The 16,909-nt window shown below is 40.4% G+C and overlaps 2 protein-coding genes across 2 annotated transcripts in view; one reads left to right on the top strand and one right to left on the bottom strand.

Annotated features, from left to right (window-relative positions):
* The window catches only part of TANGO6 (transport and golgi organization 6 homolog), a 41,304-nt gene extending 35,910 nt beyond the window's left edge, over positions 1-5,394 (bottom strand). The window contains exons 1-2 of the mRNA XM_072136894.1: positions 5,238-5,394; positions 281-942 (exon numbers count right to left, since the gene is read on the bottom strand). Coding sequence (XP_071992995.1) covers positions 281-942; positions 5,238-5,301 — 726 coding nt within the window. The 5' untranslated portion in view covers positions 5,302-5,394. The remainder of the gene's footprint in view (positions 1-280; positions 943-5,237) is intronic.
* LOC140118690 (uncharacterized) lies at positions 5,371-15,895 on the top strand. Its single transcript, XM_072136895.1, has 6 exons — positions 5,371-5,609; positions 6,270-6,397; positions 10,991-11,103; positions 11,494-11,702; positions 12,440-12,487; positions 13,660-15,895. The coding sequence occupies exons 1-6, from the start codon at positions 5,485-5,487 to the stop codon at positions 14,699-14,701; spliced, it is 1,665 nt and encodes a 554-aa protein (XP_071992996.1). The 5' UTR covers positions 5,371-5,484; the 3' UTR covers positions 14,702-15,895.
* Positions 15,896-16,909: the final 1,014 nt, after the last annotated feature.

Raw genomic sequence — 16,909 nt, forward strand, 5'->3', positions numbered from 1 at the left:
CTTAGTGAATCGCCGGAAGACCCGAATCCTCCACAGAGAACGCGCCTCTGAATTACGAATGGACCAGGTAAGTAAATCTGCCCCAATGTGTAAAAGATTAGGCACAAAGTATGTGAAGTCCGACAGTTTTCTCTTGGTTTGCTTACTTCAGATCAGTATTTTGTTAGAAATTACATCTCTAGTTAACCATGCCCACATTTGAGCAAGCAAGAAAATGTTGTGCATGGTAATATGTGAAAAAACATACAAACACAGCCAGCCAACTGAAAGCAGTCCACACCTGTAAACTCCCTTCTGTGCTCTGATCTGCCTTAACTTTGGTTGGACAATACCCAAGCTGACATAGTCCGGCCATAAGGTCTCCCAGATGCTGTGTAAATAGCAGGCTTCCTAGAGATGGATGGCGAGAAACTTCCAACAAAGACATACATGTAATGTACAGCTTGCGTGTACACACTTGGGGCAAGTCCCATGACACCATAGAACAAACAAGGGCCCCAAATTCTGATCGATGCTGTAAAGGAAGGCCAATCCCTGGTAGAAGATATGGGCAGATTCCCATGGACACCACAAACTGGAAAGCAGACTGGACTGTCTTCTGCTGAGCAATGCTAAGAACATCTGGACTCAAAGGAGGGGCTCCTTCAGGGGTCCTAAGGTTGGATTTAGTGGGTTGGAAAGACTTTGCCAATTCGATCATACACTCTTTAAGACAAAGCAGTAGCAGTAGGGCTTCAGATGTGAACTTCCATGATGGATCTGTCGGCGGTTGTGAACTTTCATTGAACCATGAGACCTCTTTTGAGACCCTTTCAAGCAAAGTCACTAGGGATCCCCATTTTAATCCATTCTTCAGTTCTTCCGCCAGGGTAGACACATTACACTGAAGGGTGTTCATTAAGGCAGCATGTTTATCAGGATCATGGCCACTAGATCCTGTTTCTGTAATGAAATAATATGGACCCATGGTTACCAAAAGGTATGACACATTGGAAAGGAATTTGTTATAACCTGCAGGTGAGCTTAGCCACCAGGGGACTGTCTGATCCAAGAAGGGAAAAAAGGGGTATGGGAGTACAGGAAAGGTCAGACAGGTACTAGCAGATATAGTGGGAGAATCCATGATTAGGAGAACAGACAGAGCAATGTGTCACTAAGACTGTGTGTTGTTTATCTGGTGCTGGCCACAATGCCACTAATGGCAAAGCTAGAGGTAGGTGGAAGGTCTTCAAAATTATTTCAGGGACTTAGACCATAAGCTTGGGGCAAGGACGTTAAACATAGTTTTTTGTGAAATACTGCCTGTACCACGGGCAACACCAGAAAGGCAGCGATAGATTAGGGAGGTAAACAAGTGGCTCAAAAGTTGGTGTAGGAAGGGGGGGGGTTGGGTTCATGGAGAACTGCGCTAACTTTGCTGTTGGCTACAGGCTCTACAGTAGGGGGGGGAGCTGCATCTCAATGGGACGGTTGCAGCTGTGTAAAAATGGCTAGAAGGTTGGAGGAGTGATTAAACTAGAGACTTGGGGAGAGGGCAACTACACTTAGTAGATAGGGTACGATCAGCGAACAAAAACCAAAGGAATAGAGAAAACCATATAAAGTGCATGTACACTAAAGCCAGAAGACTCACAAATAAGATAGAGGAACTGGCAGCCTTAATGTTTGAGGGAGAAACACCGGCAAACATTAGTTATGACTGGGCTTTAATTATAGACATCTACAGTGTTTTTAGAAATGATCATATAAATAAATCTATAGGTGAAATCTTGCCTCAAGCTCGTCCTGCAAGATGACATCACTGAGGAAAATAAAAATGTGGAGTCCCTATGGGTGGGGATGAGTGGAGGGAAAAAGAATAATAAGGTATTACTAGGGGTTTGTTATAAGGCTCCATGTTTAATGGAGGCAGAGGAGGAACTGCTGATAAGTCAAATCCTTTACTAAGATGGTTAGTAGAGGAGGAAAAAAAAAAACACTAAACTTAACCCCTTCCCGCCGCAGCCCTTTTTTGCTTTTGCGTTTTTATTTTTCACTCCCCACATTCAAAAATGTGTAACTTTTTTATTTTTCCATGTACAGAGCTGTATGACGGCTTATTTTCTGCGTAACAAATTACACTTCAAAATTGGGGTATTTCATATTCCATGCCGTGTACTTGGAAGAGGGAAAAAAATTACAAATGCAGTGAAAAATGCAGTAAAAAAAACGCATTTGTGCCGTATTCTTGTGGGCTTGGATTTTACGGATTTCACTGAGCGCCCCAAATGACATGTCTACTTTATTCTTTGGGTCGGTACGATTACGGGGATAACACATTTATATAGGTTTTATAATGTTTTTCCATTATACAGGGTTAAACGCAGTGAAAAATCGTTATCATATTTTGATAGATCGGGCATTTTCGGACGCGGCAATACCTAATGTGTTTATGATTTTTACTGTTTATTTATATCAGTTTTAGGGAAAGGGGGGTGATTTGAATTTTTAGTGTTTTTTTATTATTTTTTTTTTTTTACTATTTTTCAGACTCCCTAGAGTAGTTTAACCCTAGGGTGTCTGTACGATCCTATCATATACAGTATGGCAGTATATGTGTATTTTACTACGCATACATTACAATGTGCTGATGCGCACATTGTAATGAATGAGTTGACCCGAAGCTACCATGACGACGGATTGCCGCTCCCCGATGACGTCACCCTCAGAAAGAGGGTATGGCTGTTAGGAGAAGGCTTACCGGCTTATGCCCACTTCATAAAAGGCAGGTGTCAATCATTGTTCCACTGTAACATAGAGGTGGGCTGTAATTGTATACCAGTAGCACAGCATTATTTATTTATTTTTTTTAAATTCTTTTTATTAAAGTTTTATCATTATATTAATACATACCCCAATATATCATAACACATAGAGAGTTGCATCAAAACATGTTTCTATGTCATAAATATATTTGAATACTGTTTTATAAGACGCAACTGCTCTAAAGACATAAATATGTCTGTTCCCTGTTAAAGCATGAGCTTTTAGCCTCATATACCCTGTAGGCACTTGGACAGAGAAAAGAGAAGAAAGGAAAGAAAAAGAAAAGAAAAAAAGAAGAGAGGAAAAAACAAGAATAAGAACCAATTAAACAGGAAGCTTTAACTTTTATAAGAATATGTCATTGTTTGATGCATATAATACCCATTTTTCCCATTTGCTATCAAAATCAGTTGTTAAGGTGGATTTCTCATTAAAAAAAATTTCATATTGGTAGATTTGCTTAAAGAGAACCCGTCATGCAAAATAACCCCCCTAAACTAAATATATTTTCATAAACTGCCATTAGAGAGCATTGCCTCTATCCCTTCATTGTCCCTCTACATGCCTGTAATCCTAAGCAATGAGGTCCTAAAGCTGTATGCAAATGACCTGTGAAATGTCCAATGAAGCATTAGCATATTCAAGCTGTCCACTCTATTCATGAGTGGGAGGCAAAGCCACACCCCCAGTGCATGACTGACAGCCTGTATAATGCTGTGAGGCTGTATAATGATGTGCTTCCTGGTGCTGGTGGCCACGCCCCCTGCTGCCTGTGTGTGCATGTGTGTGTGTATAGGAGAGATACAGCAGCTCCAGGCAGCCATGTTACAGCAGCTGATGTCTGTGTCTCTCACCTGTGTATTAGGAGGATGCAGCACACACTAGTAATGCCTTACTAGTGTGTAATATACATTACACACAGACATGAGCAGGGGGAGGGGTAACAGGGGTGACATCACTGCCTCTGACCATGTGACCAGCCTCATTCACATAATAAAGAAAAGGTGATTTTACAATGAATAATGTATGAAATAACTAGATAAAGGCTGGGATGGGATCCTTGTAAGCTGCTCCAACAGGTAGAGGTGACAGGGCAAGTGACACAGACCTGATGACAGGTGTCCTTTAAAGTTCGTCATGATTAATTTTAGATCTGGGTACTTAGAATTTTTCCAGTGTAATGCTTTAATAGTACTACATCATACAACATCAGATTCCCCTAGGGGGGTTGTAGAGGAAAAAAAGGAAATTTTTTTGCATATACAAACAAATAATAATAATAATAATAAACATGTTGCATATGCCTGCATCCCAAAATGTCTGATCTATCAAAATATAAAAATTATTACCCCCTAGGGTGAACCCCATAAAAAAATAACAACATCCAAGTCAATGCTTCAATTAAAAGTGATGAGAAGGTTGTACAGTTCTCACAATGGTGTAAATACAAAGACCAGCTAGTCCCGCAAAAAATGAAGTAAAAGTTGCGGGTGTCAGAATATGACAATGCAAAGACATTTATTTTAACTTGTTTATTGAAAAAAATAATACAGAGCACTGTATGAGACATTTTTGTTTTGCAAAATGTGTTTTTTTTTTTAATGTATTTAGATACAAGAAAACTAGCAATTTGGTCTCACCATGACTATAACCTAGGGCAGTGGTGGCGAACCTATGGCACGGGTGCCAGAGGAGGCACTTAGAGCTCTTTCTGTGGGCACTTGGGTCATCGCCCCAGCACACCAGACAGGACTCAAAGAATCTTCCTGCAGTTCCAAGCAACTTAAGAGACGCTGCTTTCAGACATAATTTGATACTTGCTTCTCTACTTAGAACTGTAGGAAGAGGGAGAATGAATAGACGGGGCCAAATTATCTTTGGAGGACCTCCTGCTGTCCCCACGATTCTCTGTGTACAGAGGGACTCTGGAAAGAAGCTAAAATTATGCAAATTTTTCATCTTTCTACTGTGTTGCTGTCCTCAGGAGGCTAATCTGATTGAAAGTTGTTGAAGAACAGGGAGCAATAACTTACTGCTTTAATTTTTGGTTGGCACCTCAAGATAAATAAGGGGTGTTTGGGTTGCAGTTTAGCGGCCGAGTGCCCAAATGGTTCGCCATTACTGACCTAGGGAATAAATGGGGTTATATGGACTGATCAGTGGAAGGCATAGAAGCAACACTAGCGAGAAATTAGCACAGCTGCAGTTTAGTGGAGTGTAAAACAGAAACACAAAAAAAACAAAAGTGTCTGATGGAAGGGGTTAAGCCATACTGTAGACAGCTCCAGGGTTCTCCATTCAAGTCTATTCTGTAGTGAGGCTCTCTGGAACGGAGTTGTCTGTATGTAGCCCTAAAGTAAACATATCTAAAGCCGCTAGCGAACTACAGGTCTCAGCACACTGCATGCCGGGAAATATAGTCCTCTCCTCACCTCTAGGAGTTATCAATAATTTCAGCGCCTCTACCACGAGACCCACGTTCATATTTACAGCCATGTTTGTATTGACGCGCACACTGACTCCTCCTCCGGAACTACGTCATGACGTAAGTTTTGTGTTCCACGCACTGGTCAACAGGCCTCAGTTTCCATTTGCCTGTGAGCATGCGCATTAGCTTTTGTATGTTGGGTGATGGGTGAGTGACTGTGTGACAGCCCTGACGCTGTATTTGGCGCAGGAATGTCGCGGTCATCGGCGATGCCTCGGATCTATATCGGGCGACTTAGTCATCGGACGCGGGAGAGCGATGTGGAGCGATTCTTCAAGGGCTTCGGGAAGATCGTGGAGGTGGATCTGAAGAATGGGTGAGTGGTCCGGTTCTGCAAGGAGCAGGCAATCCTTTCTTCATATCTGGGGACAATTGAGCATGCTTCTTAGCGGATGTTCACACGTGGCATGTATGCTGCGGATTTTCTGATGGACGTTGCTGTTGAATATCCACATGATATCATGAATATACCAATGTGTATTTCTGCCATGTAAACATGCCCTTAAAGGGGTATTCCAGGTCACATGTGTTGTATCCATTCACATCATCTTATTTGCTGTTCTGGTGGCTCGTTTTACTATGATGCACTGTTGGTGGCAGATCATGGCAAGGGCTAATCTTTGGCCTCAGCCTTGACCTCTACCCCAATGGCACTCACAGTGCTGTCCAAGTATCTGCAGGAAATACAATAAAATCCACTTGTGTGTATTATTCAAGATTTCTCATACTTCCCTTCAGGCTTGGGTTACATGTTTTGTTGTGCTAACCATAGATGTAACAATTGAGGCTCAGCTGCCGTCCAAATGAATACATTGACCATCTGCTAGTCTGCACCTGTCATGTAAGGTTTTGCCATTTAAGACTTGCAGGATAAGTCATAAATGTTAACCCCTTCCCTCCTCCAATGTGTCAATCTATGTGCACAAAATGCAGTCTTGTAAAGTGTTAATACTACTTAGTCTTGTTTGTGTTATAGCTATGGATTTGTGGAGTTTGAAGATGTTCGTGATGCTGATGACGCTGTGTATGAAATGAATGGGAGAGACCTATGTGGAGAACGTGTCATTGTTGAGCACACACGTGCACCCAGAAGGGGATCACACAGTAAGTATGCCTATAATATATAGATGTAAATCTAGCCTTACAGACAACTCTAAGGGACTTAGAAATTCCTACTGGTGACACTTAAATAACATTATTTAAAGTATGATATTCTGCAATTTTCACTCTAGCGACTCTGCTTCATAATAAAGACTCGCTCTAAGTACGACTGTAGAAAAAAATATTTGCTGCTCATGGTAATGGACCTGTATGTTGGTCTGATCCTACAGACTTCTCACAGTGTACAGGACAGGAGTGCTTGCTGTATTAAAAAATAACTTATTTCTGATGAGAGGACGCCGGTCCCGAGTCTTCTCCCGAGTTTCCATGCTCGTCATAGGATCGGACAAATCAATTATTCTTGGGATGTAAAACATATTTGTCTGTTATCTTTGGTACCTATATCCAGCAGTTTCTTTGCTATACCCCTCAGATTATCTGAGTGCTGGCAGCCTCCTCGCCCTGGGGTCCGTAGTATAAACAAACTTTATGGACTCTTGGGAGAGGGGAGGAGGAGATCATGTGACAGACCTCTCTCTGTGTATTTCTCTGTAGCAGAGCTAGATGTGTTCAGAACTGTGGATACACGTCGCCTGCACAGAATAGTACAAGATCTCCCCAGTTCCCTATAAGTCCCTACAGCCCAGTCTGTGATTATACAGATCTTCCTCTGTCAATCTCCTCATGCTTCTCCCCTCCCTCACCTTGCAGTTGGCACTGTGCAGATAAGCTACATAACCCTGCTCCTCCATGTGACTGAAGTTGCCAGGCTAGTCAGCAATCATCCTGTTTGTGCACTGTTAAGTGGATTTACTTGTGGGAAATAAATGGATTTAATGATAAATTACTTTGAGAGAGAACACAAGGCATCATGGGATCTGTGGGCAAGCTTGCTGGCCTCAGTTTGAGGGCATAGACCTCTGTTAACCCCTGAAGCCTGAAAAGGTTCTAGTGACCAGGGCATTATAGCAAATTTTCGTACACGGCGGTTTAAGGGCCATAACTTTTTTTTTATTAAAACGTTGCTGCAGACTCCGGACCTGCGCCTGCTGACATCTAAAGTCAGCGGGCAGTCCGTAGGGAGTTAAGAAAGTTTTTTGTCGAAAACTTTCAGAACAGAAAATGCTATAACTTGGGAAAGATACAAAGTAGGCATTGTTCTGTTTTTAAAGGGGGAATCACATATTATAATTTGTTAGAATCATTATAACTTTTCAGTTACGGTTTAAACTTTTATTATTATTACGTTTAAACTAGCCCAATGTGTCCTGTAAAGAACGGCTCAAATTTTTTTTTTTTAAGGTTGCATGCTAAAAAGAAGTGGCCCTTAAACTGCCACATCCGAGAATTCGTTAAAATATCCCGGTCATTAGTCTTTTCTTGCCACGTCACTAAAGGTGCGTCCACAGTTTTTCAGATGCATTTTTCGATGCCCAAACCAGAAGTGGAGTGAAAATAGAGGAGGAGTAACTCTTCTTAATGAGAAATCCTCTCCCATTATGATCCACACCTGCTTTTGGCTTCAAAAATTGCATTTGAAAAACTGGACATGTGGCTGCACCCTCAGGGGCTAAAGGGAACCTGTCATCAGGGTCCTCATTTTCACTAAAGAGAGGTTGCCGAAGCCCATAACGCCTGCTTTTTAAATATGCCTTTGTACCTTCTGTGACCATTTTCATTACCATATAATTGTGTGTTTTAACTTTAACTTGGCCTGCTTTGGTTTTGATGCATTTTAAAAAATTTAAAAAAACACTTGACTTCTCTGTGCTGCTCACTCACTTCCCGAATGTCAGCCCACACTTTTGTGCTCCTCTACTGCATTCCCCACTGATGTCAGCTCTGTCTTTGTGTAAGTGATGGGGGAGGAGGGAGGAGTTGCACAGGAGCAGAAAGATGAGGGCTGAGCAGCACAGACAAGTCACATTGTGTTGTTTGGCTTTTTCTTTTGTAAATCCATCCAAACCAAAGCCAACCCCAGGACTTTCCACAGTATTGTGGTAGGAAGCCAGGTAAGATAAAACACACAATTAGGCTACATGCACACAAACGTTTGCACGCTGAGGAGCAGTACAGTCATGGCCAAAAGTTTTGAGAATGACACAGATATTATATTTTCACATGATCTGTTGCCCTCTGATTTTTATGTGTGTTTGTCAGATGCTTTTATCACATACAGAAATACAAGTGGAATCATATTATGAGTAATAAAAGCTTTTATTGACAGTTAAAATGAGTGAATGCAGCAAGTCAATATTTGCAGTGTTGACCCTTCTTCTTCAGGACCTCTGCAATTCTCCCTGGCAGCTCTCAATCAACTTCTGGACCAAATCCTGACTGATAGCAGTCCATTCTTGCACAATCAATGCTTGCATTTTGTCACAATTTGTTGGTTTTTGTTTATCCACCCTTCTCTTGATGATTGACCACAAGTTCTCAATGGAATTAAGATCTGGGGAGTGTCCAGGCCATGGACCCCAAATCTCTATGTTTTGTTCCCTGAGCCATTTAGTTATCACCACTGCTTTATGGCAAGGTGCTCCATCATGCTGGAAAAGGCATTGTTGATCACCAAATTGCTCTTGGAGGACATTCTGGTACCATTCTTTATTCATGGATGTGTTTTTAGGCAAGCCTGTGAGAGAGCCGATTCCCTTCGCTGAGAAGCAACCCCACACATGAATGGTTGCAGGATGCTTTACAATTGGCATGAGACAAGACTGGTGGTATCGCTCACCTTTTCTTCTCAGCAGTCCACTCCCTGTACCTTTTGCAGAATATCAGTCTTTCCCTGATTTTCTGGAGAAAAGTGGCTTCTTTGCTTCCCTCCTTGGCACCAGTCCTTGCTCCAAGAGTCTCCCCCTCACAGTGCGTTGAGGTGTGAGATGCACTCACACCTGCCTGCTGCCATTCCTGAGCAAGCTCTGCACTACTGGTAGCCTGATCCCAAAGCTGAAACCCTTTTAAGAGTCTGTCCTGGCGCTTGCTGGTCCTTCTTGGGCGCCCTATAATATAATAATAATAATCTTTATTTATATAGCGCCATCAAATTACGTAGCCCTGGCCTTCTTTGCCTTTTTGGCAAAAATGGAACCTCTCTACTTGAATTCCTTGATAGATTGTTGACTGAGTTGCAATCTTTATAGCTGCGATACTCTTCCCTGTTAGGCCAGTTTTGAGCAGTGCAATGATGACTGCACGTGTTTCTTTAGAGATAACCGTGGTTAACAGAAGAGAAACAATTTTGCCAAGCAACAGCCTCATTTTAACGTGTCCAGTGGTGTGATTCTTAATTAATCATGATGGATTGATCTCCAGCCCTGTCCTCATCAACACCCACACCTGTGTTAATGGAGCAATCACTGAAACGATGTTAGCTGCTCCTTTTAAGGCAGGCCTGCATTGAAGTTGAAATGTGTTTTGGGGGAAAAAGTTCATTTTCTATGCAAATATTGGCTCAATTGCTGTTGAGCTGATCACTCTTTATAACATTCTGGAGTATATGCAAATTGCCATTATAAAACCTGATGCAGTAGACTTTGTAAAAAAATTAACATTTGTATCATTCTCAAAACTTTTGGCCATGACTGTAGGTTCCCTTTAAGAACATTAGTGCTTCATAATATGAAGGCTTGGCTTTAATACCTATATCACTTTTTCATGTGTGTTTTTTCTGTATTTTTCAATTTGAGATGTTAGAAAATGGTTTTAGAGCAGCTAACTTTTACTTTTACAAATCCGAACAAGAGAAAAAGCGCTAATGCATAAAGCAGTATACAGAGAGAATATACACTGTACAATCCTGCCTTAATCCAGTTTTCCTGATCACTGTTGAAGCTATAAGATAAGTGCAGATATTCCTTCCCCTCTGATCTCTAGGAAAGGAGCTTCACTACTGAGCATCCATCTCAACTAAAATCCTATAGCCATAGATCAGGAATAGAACAGACATTTATAGGACTTTCCATAATTTACCCAAAAATATTCAGCACACACAGTGAACTAATTGTAACGATTTATTATTTAGTTTTAGAGTTGGAGGTGGTCCATTTTATTTCAAAATGGTCTTAGAATCCCCAGCCCTGCTGTAACGGATATCACTAAATGTTACTAGAGCTCAGGCCAGACGGCACCCCCCATAATTCTGGACAGAATATATATTTAAATCCTTAACTAAACACTAAACAACATTTGAAAAGTCCAGCAGCACCAATATTGCAAAATAACTTTGTGGGTGCAAACCCCAATATCCTGGTCTTGACACACCAGACGATTATATCCAAGAAAAAAATGAGACTGCACTCCAAGGTAAATGTGAAAAAAACGGATGGGAGCTTTATTAGCCCAAGTGCAACGTTTCAGACCCTCTTCAGGATTCATTTTCTATTTGAGCCCCCCACAGAGCCTCATATAGAAAATGAGTCCCCAGAAAATTAGTCCTTTTAAGAATAGTAACAAAAAAGATGCAGTTTGTTGTGAAAAATTTACATTTTAATAATCTCCTCCAATTACAAGCTCGCCACAAGCTTCTGATACTACATTTACACACTGTTTTAATATCTGCCAGATACCCTGATCTCTCTCACTCTGTCACAGATGGCTATGGATACCGCAAAAGTGGCAGTGACAAGTTTGGACCTCCAGTACGCACAATGTATCGTCTGAGAGTAGAAAATCTATCTACACGGTGTAGTTGCCAAGACTTAAAGGTAGTATTCTTAGTGATTGTGAAATGGCTATAAATACTTTGCTTTTTTTGTAGCATAATTCTTTGTATTCTTTTCTCAGCTATGACTGGTTGAGATGAGTGTCCCCTTCATGCTTGTACAATATTTCAGGTTCAGGGCTGGCATTGAGGGATGGGATCCTGCTACTTGTTGCAGGATTTGATCAGTGAAGCTAAAGCCCTGTGCTGCATGATTATCCAAAGCACATGTGGGTCAATATGTATCTAAATTTAAAAAAAAGTTACTAGAATTAAAAAGCACTTTTTAGGTACAGAAGGAAACCCTGACATGCTGACATAATCTCTTTATTGGACATGTTCACCCCTTAGTCCACCCAAAACTCAAACAAATTTTTTTTTTTTCTTTTTAAAGGACTTTATGGGGCAAGTGGGGGAGGTCACTTTTGTAGATGCTAACCATCGACGACCTAATGAAGGACTCATAGAATTCCGTACGTATTCTGATATGAAAAGAGCACTGGAAAGACTGGATGGCAAAGAGATCAATGGACGAAAGATCCGACTTGTAGAGGATCGAGCTGGTTCCTCAGCACGGCGCTCCTCCTCACGCAGCCGTTCAAGGTAAAATGCCAGTGACTAATCTGCTGCATATACACTACAAACATAGTTGATGGGATTCTACAAAATTTTATTCGCGTGCTACGACTAAATCCCACCACTCTGCACTTTGATATTTTGGGTCTTCAGCTTACCACCTTTGTACTTTTTTTTGCTTTTTTTTGGTTTTTTTTTTTTTTTACTTTTCTTCTTCAGGTCATCTTCCTTACAAAAAAAATGCCCTGTTTTGGTTGCTTCTGTGAAACAGCTTTCAGGAAAGAACTTGGTGAATTATACATATGCAGGAATCACGAAGCATGAAAAGTGCTGTGTCATTGACTGATTGATCTCTTGGCTGGGGTCTAAACTCTGTGCATCTTATTGATTTAGGATGCACGGAGTTCCTACTTCCCCCCCTGATATGTAGCAGAGCTGACACTATAATAATTAAGTTTATATATGTGGTATCTGCACGGGGCAGGAGCAAATAGGATGTATATAGCTGTATGGCAATTGTTAAAGATAAGAATCTCTTATTCTCACTTGTTAGAGTTACACACAGTTAAAGAAATGGGCGGGAATAAGATTTTGTCTACTGTTGCATTCCGAACCAGGCCTTTAACTCCCTGTATCTCTAGTTCTGTAGCTCACAGAACCACATTCTTACTGCAGTTTTAAAGAGGAGATTTGGCTTTAATATGATACTAAGTATGTAAAATAGTGTTTCAACTTTTAAAGTTAATTTTTATTTTCTGTTTCAGGTCAAATTTCAGATCTCGATCATGGAGGAGCAGCCGCTCTAAATCAAGGTAGGAATGTTGGGTATACCGGTATGTTATTAATGTTATGACATAGTATTTTGTTAATTTTATAAATTGCAGTATTTTGGTTTTAATGCTGGGCCACACATGCTCCCAGAAAAAGTTACAGCTTGGCCAAATCTGAAGAGAGAAGTACTAATGGGAAAACTTCCTCCATTTAACAGAGGAGGAGAGACTTGTATGAGATTGACAACTCCTTTGTAAACGCGGTGTAATATTACTTGGTGGGTATAGCACCAAGGCAGTGCCATATACAGTGGATGAAGGCTTATTTTTTCAGTCTGAGAACCTGTCATTCCCTGTGAACATGACAAGTTTGTCCCTCCAAAAGTATACAGTATAGTCTTTATTTTGGGCCTGATAACATTTCTGGACAAAATATTAGGGTGTTTCTACAATCTTGAAGCTGGCTACAACTAGAGCTCTGGCTTTTCACAGTGGCATGATCGAAGCATAACATATTGGATAGTTCTTTGGCATATTTGTAGAAAAATCACAATTTTTACTGTGAACCAGCCATTGTGCACAATATATGATTCAAGTGGCTGCACTTCCTTTGCACTCAGATGGATTCGGGGATAAAAAAGGAAGACAAAATAGCACCTCTCAATTATACATTCTCAACCATTTTAATCCACTTTCTTTTGGCTCCAAAAGCTGCATCAGAAAAACTGAACATGGGAATGCACACTAATAGATTCATTGAGGAATGTAGTTTCAAAAATGGAGTCCCTTGTTGGGTGTATGTTTAATTTTTTTACCCTTTACTTTACAAATCAAGTAAGAGGTGCTGAAATTTTAATAACTGTATATATGGTAACTTAAACCCCAGTGTCATAGACCTCTATGTGGGCTCTGATCTGGCTGTAATTTGTGCCCCGTAAATGTAACCACATGACCCCCAAATATGATCATGTGAGTGGAGGAGGGCAATAGGAGGGCAGGAAAAACCTTGTTGACCTCTTACATCACTGACTTTTACAATCCAGCTACAAAGCAGGATCTTTATAGTTTCCATTATATTTAGCTTAGTTACTCCTCATCGTATTTTAATATTGCTTAACTCTGGATCTCGGAATGATTTTATTCTATATGATTAAGAACAATGGAAAAACTATGTGCTCTAAACTTTATGATGCATTTTCCCCCAAAATTTACAGGTCACGTAGCAGAAGCAGACGCCAAGCACGAAGAAGCAGGAGTCGCAGTGGAGACAGGCGACATAGCAGAAGTGGCAGCAAGGATAGGAGGGATAGCAGGAGTCACTCTAAAGAGAGAAGTATCAGTAAAGGTAGCAGAAGCGTAAACAAGAAGAGGAGGGAACCAAGTCATAGCTACAGTGAAGAAAGGGTAAAAAGGAGCAAAAATAGAAGCAGGAGTCATAGCAAGTTGGAGAGGAACAGAGGTAGCAGAAGCCCTAGTACCGAACACAATAAGAGCGCAAGTCGAAGCAAGGAAAGAGAAAGCAGGAATCGTAGCGAGGAAAGAGAAAGCAGGAGTCAAAGCAAGGAGAGGCACTGCAAAAGTAGAGAAAGAAGTCTCAGCAAAGGGAGACAAGATCGAGTTAGGGATTGGGAAAAGAATGGTAGTGAGGAAAGAAGTTCAGCAAAGCAACTTGACGAAAGGGCAAGAAGCATGAGCAGTGACGAAGATACATCTCGTAATAAGGAAAAAAGGGATAGTAGTCAAAGAAAACGTAGAGACCGTAGCCAGGATAGCAAAGAAGGAAGTGGGACCAGAGATGTAAGGAATAGGGACAGAAGCCAGAGCACAGATAGAAGGAGTCATAGCAGGAGGAGCCATGACAGGAGTCAGAGCATCGAAACTGATCAAAACAGTAGTGACTATAATAAACACATTCAAAGCAAAGAAAGCAGCAAAAATCAGAAAGAAATTGAAACAAATGGTAAAAGAAGCCGCAGTCAGAGCTTAGAGAGAAATCCGAAACTTTGCCACGAAGAAAGAAGCAGCAGTAGTGAGCCTTCTAACAAAAGCGAAAGAGCTAACAGTGCATTTGCTACAGAGTCAGATAAGGAAACTCAAGAAGATGTGAATGTGAGCAGGGAAGTAGTAACTGAACATGGTGACCTCACTCCATCTCCTACAAAAGATATTACCACAGATGACACAGATGAAGAATCCTCACCAATTAATTCTCCTCCCAAACCATTATCTAGATCGGTCTCCCCAACAGAACCCTGATGTTTCGATTCCCTTTTATTAAACAGAGTTGCACTCTGCACCTTATGTTAATGTTTTATATTTATTTCCGAAATGAAAACATTTTCAGGAGAAAAATGTTATGGCATTTGGTGTAGTTGTACTTTGTATGCTTGAAGATGGTGTTGCCATGATTAAAGATTATGGCGTGCTAGTTCACTTCCTACATCCTACAGGAGATACAGAAATGGTCTGTTTGGATACATGTACCACAGGGTGTTCTTTTAGAATTGACAACATGGAATAGCCAACACCGATCTCAGAAATGAGACATTAATGGCATTTTCTATTCAAATCCTAAATGTTTTAAGAGTTGTCATAATTCAGCCATGCCCCCTCAAGAGAAAGTCAAGAAGAGCCACTCATTCAGACAGTCATTCTACCAATATGTCCTGGAAAACCTCTTCACTGGTGTTGGATATATTTCTGAAAATATTTTTTGTGAAGATTTTAATAGTCCCTTTGTTATTTAATAGTCTTGTTAGCAGACAGCGCTCAGTATTTTTGAGTATCTATAAGATACATTGCTGCACCCACCTTACAGTCATGCAAGCCAAAGAATTACCTATACTGTATGCTAAGTGGACATATAATCTTTTTCTAGGGTCAATTCACATGCTGAAACAAAGCCTGCCGTTAGATTTAAAAATGTAATGTTCCTTAACGTGGTGGCATCTGCTTCACCTTAATTGGTTGATTTTGCAATACACAAATAGTTTTTTCTGATATTGAAAATCCCTTTTACCTGACATTTCTTTGATTAAAACTCTAAATGGCTGAGCAGCTGAAATGGTCAATTTTGGCTAACCTTAAATTTCTGTATATAACTAGCTGAGGGTTTTCGCACAAGTTTACATACTCCATTTTTAATTTGTGTCTGAATAGCATCAAAGGAACACTACTCAAGGCTTTAGAGTGCAACGTAAGTTTTTATGCCCACAATAGCATGCAACATGGGTAATTATTTGCCTGTTGGTCCTCAGCAGGGCATTTAATAGAGTCCCAAAAGCAGAGTCACTGTTATTGACCACTGCTTTTTTAATTACACGTTCTTTCCTCATTTAAATCTTTGTGCCAAGTATTGTTCTCCCCTATCGTCTAATTTGTTTTGGGTTTGTTTGTTTTTTTTTTTAATTCATAATTTTTCCAATTTCAATAAATACAATTTTATCTTCATTATTGAGTAACAACCTTGGGTGACTATTTTTTTTAACGTATCTTTTGTCTTTCATGTTTCCTAACCAAAGTTTTCTCTCACAAATGGTTAACTGGCAAAAAATATCAATGTGACTGAAAATTGGCCATGACAAGAATGACGACATTAAAATGTTCTCCCCCCATTCATATACACAATAAGACTGTTGACCAATGGTGGCAGAACAAATACCATGAAATTTTTAAGTATATAAATGCGCAAATAAATTGGTCAGAGCAGGTGGAACCCCTATATACTGAAAATGGTTTGTTTTGGGGTTTTTTTAGCTCTGTTTATACAAAAGAAGAAAACTTCTGACGTGGGTGGTGCCAGTGTGGGTCATGCGTCCTGTAATATACTAGAGCACCTTAATGTAGACATGATCCAATATGAGCTCAATAAAATCAATGGGGCAGATTTATCAAGCAGTTTGAAAGTCAGAATATTTCCAATTGCCCATGGCAACCAATCACAGCTCAGCTTTCATTTCACCAGTGCTCATGAATATTTTAAAGGGGAGCTGTGACTGGTTGCCATGGGCAATTGGAAATATTCTGACTTTCAGACTGCTTGATAAATCTGCCCCAATGTGTACAGGGCTCCTGGACCAGGTCTAAAATCTTCAGAGATTTCCTAATGACTGGTGTGGTGCCAAGTGACTGGCGAATGTTGTGTCAATATTTAAAAAAGGCTCTAGTACTACCCTGTTTCCCCGAAAATAAGACACTGTCTTATATTAATTTTTGCTCCTAAAGAGGCACTAGGTCTTATTTTCAGGGGATGTCTTATTTTTCCATGAACAAGAATTTAAATTTATCATTGAACAAAAAAATCTACTTCTCTAACATCCTTATGACTCTCCAAACTCTGAATTTCATGCTGCATTTCTTGTGACTCCATTTCTATTAGAATCATTGGCCCCAATCTCTCATGTTTAGTAAAAGCACTTTCCATAAATGACCCTTCTTACCCTGGTAGCTGCTGGTATAACATTT

Source organism: Engystomops pustulosus, chromosome 2 (genome assembly GCF_040894005.1).
Source record: "Engystomops pustulosus chromosome 2, aEngPut4.maternal, whole genome shotgun sequence".
Taxonomy (NCBI): domain Eukaryota; kingdom Metazoa; phylum Chordata; class Amphibia; order Anura; family Leptodactylidae; genus Engystomops; species Engystomops pustulosus.

Coding starts and splice junctions, on each gene's coding strand:
- LOC140118690 (XM_072136895.1), top strand. CDS start 5,485: ATGTCGCGGTCATCGGCGATGCCTCGGATCTATATCGGGCGACTTAGT. Junction 11,104..11,493: donor GTAGTTGCCAAGACTTAAAG/GTAGTATTCTTA, acceptor TTCTTTTTAAAG/GACTTTATGGGGCAAGTGGG. Junction 11,703..12,439: donor TCCTCACGCAGCCGTTCAAG/GTAAAATGCCAG, acceptor TTTCTGTTTCAG/GTCAAATTTCAGATCTCGAT.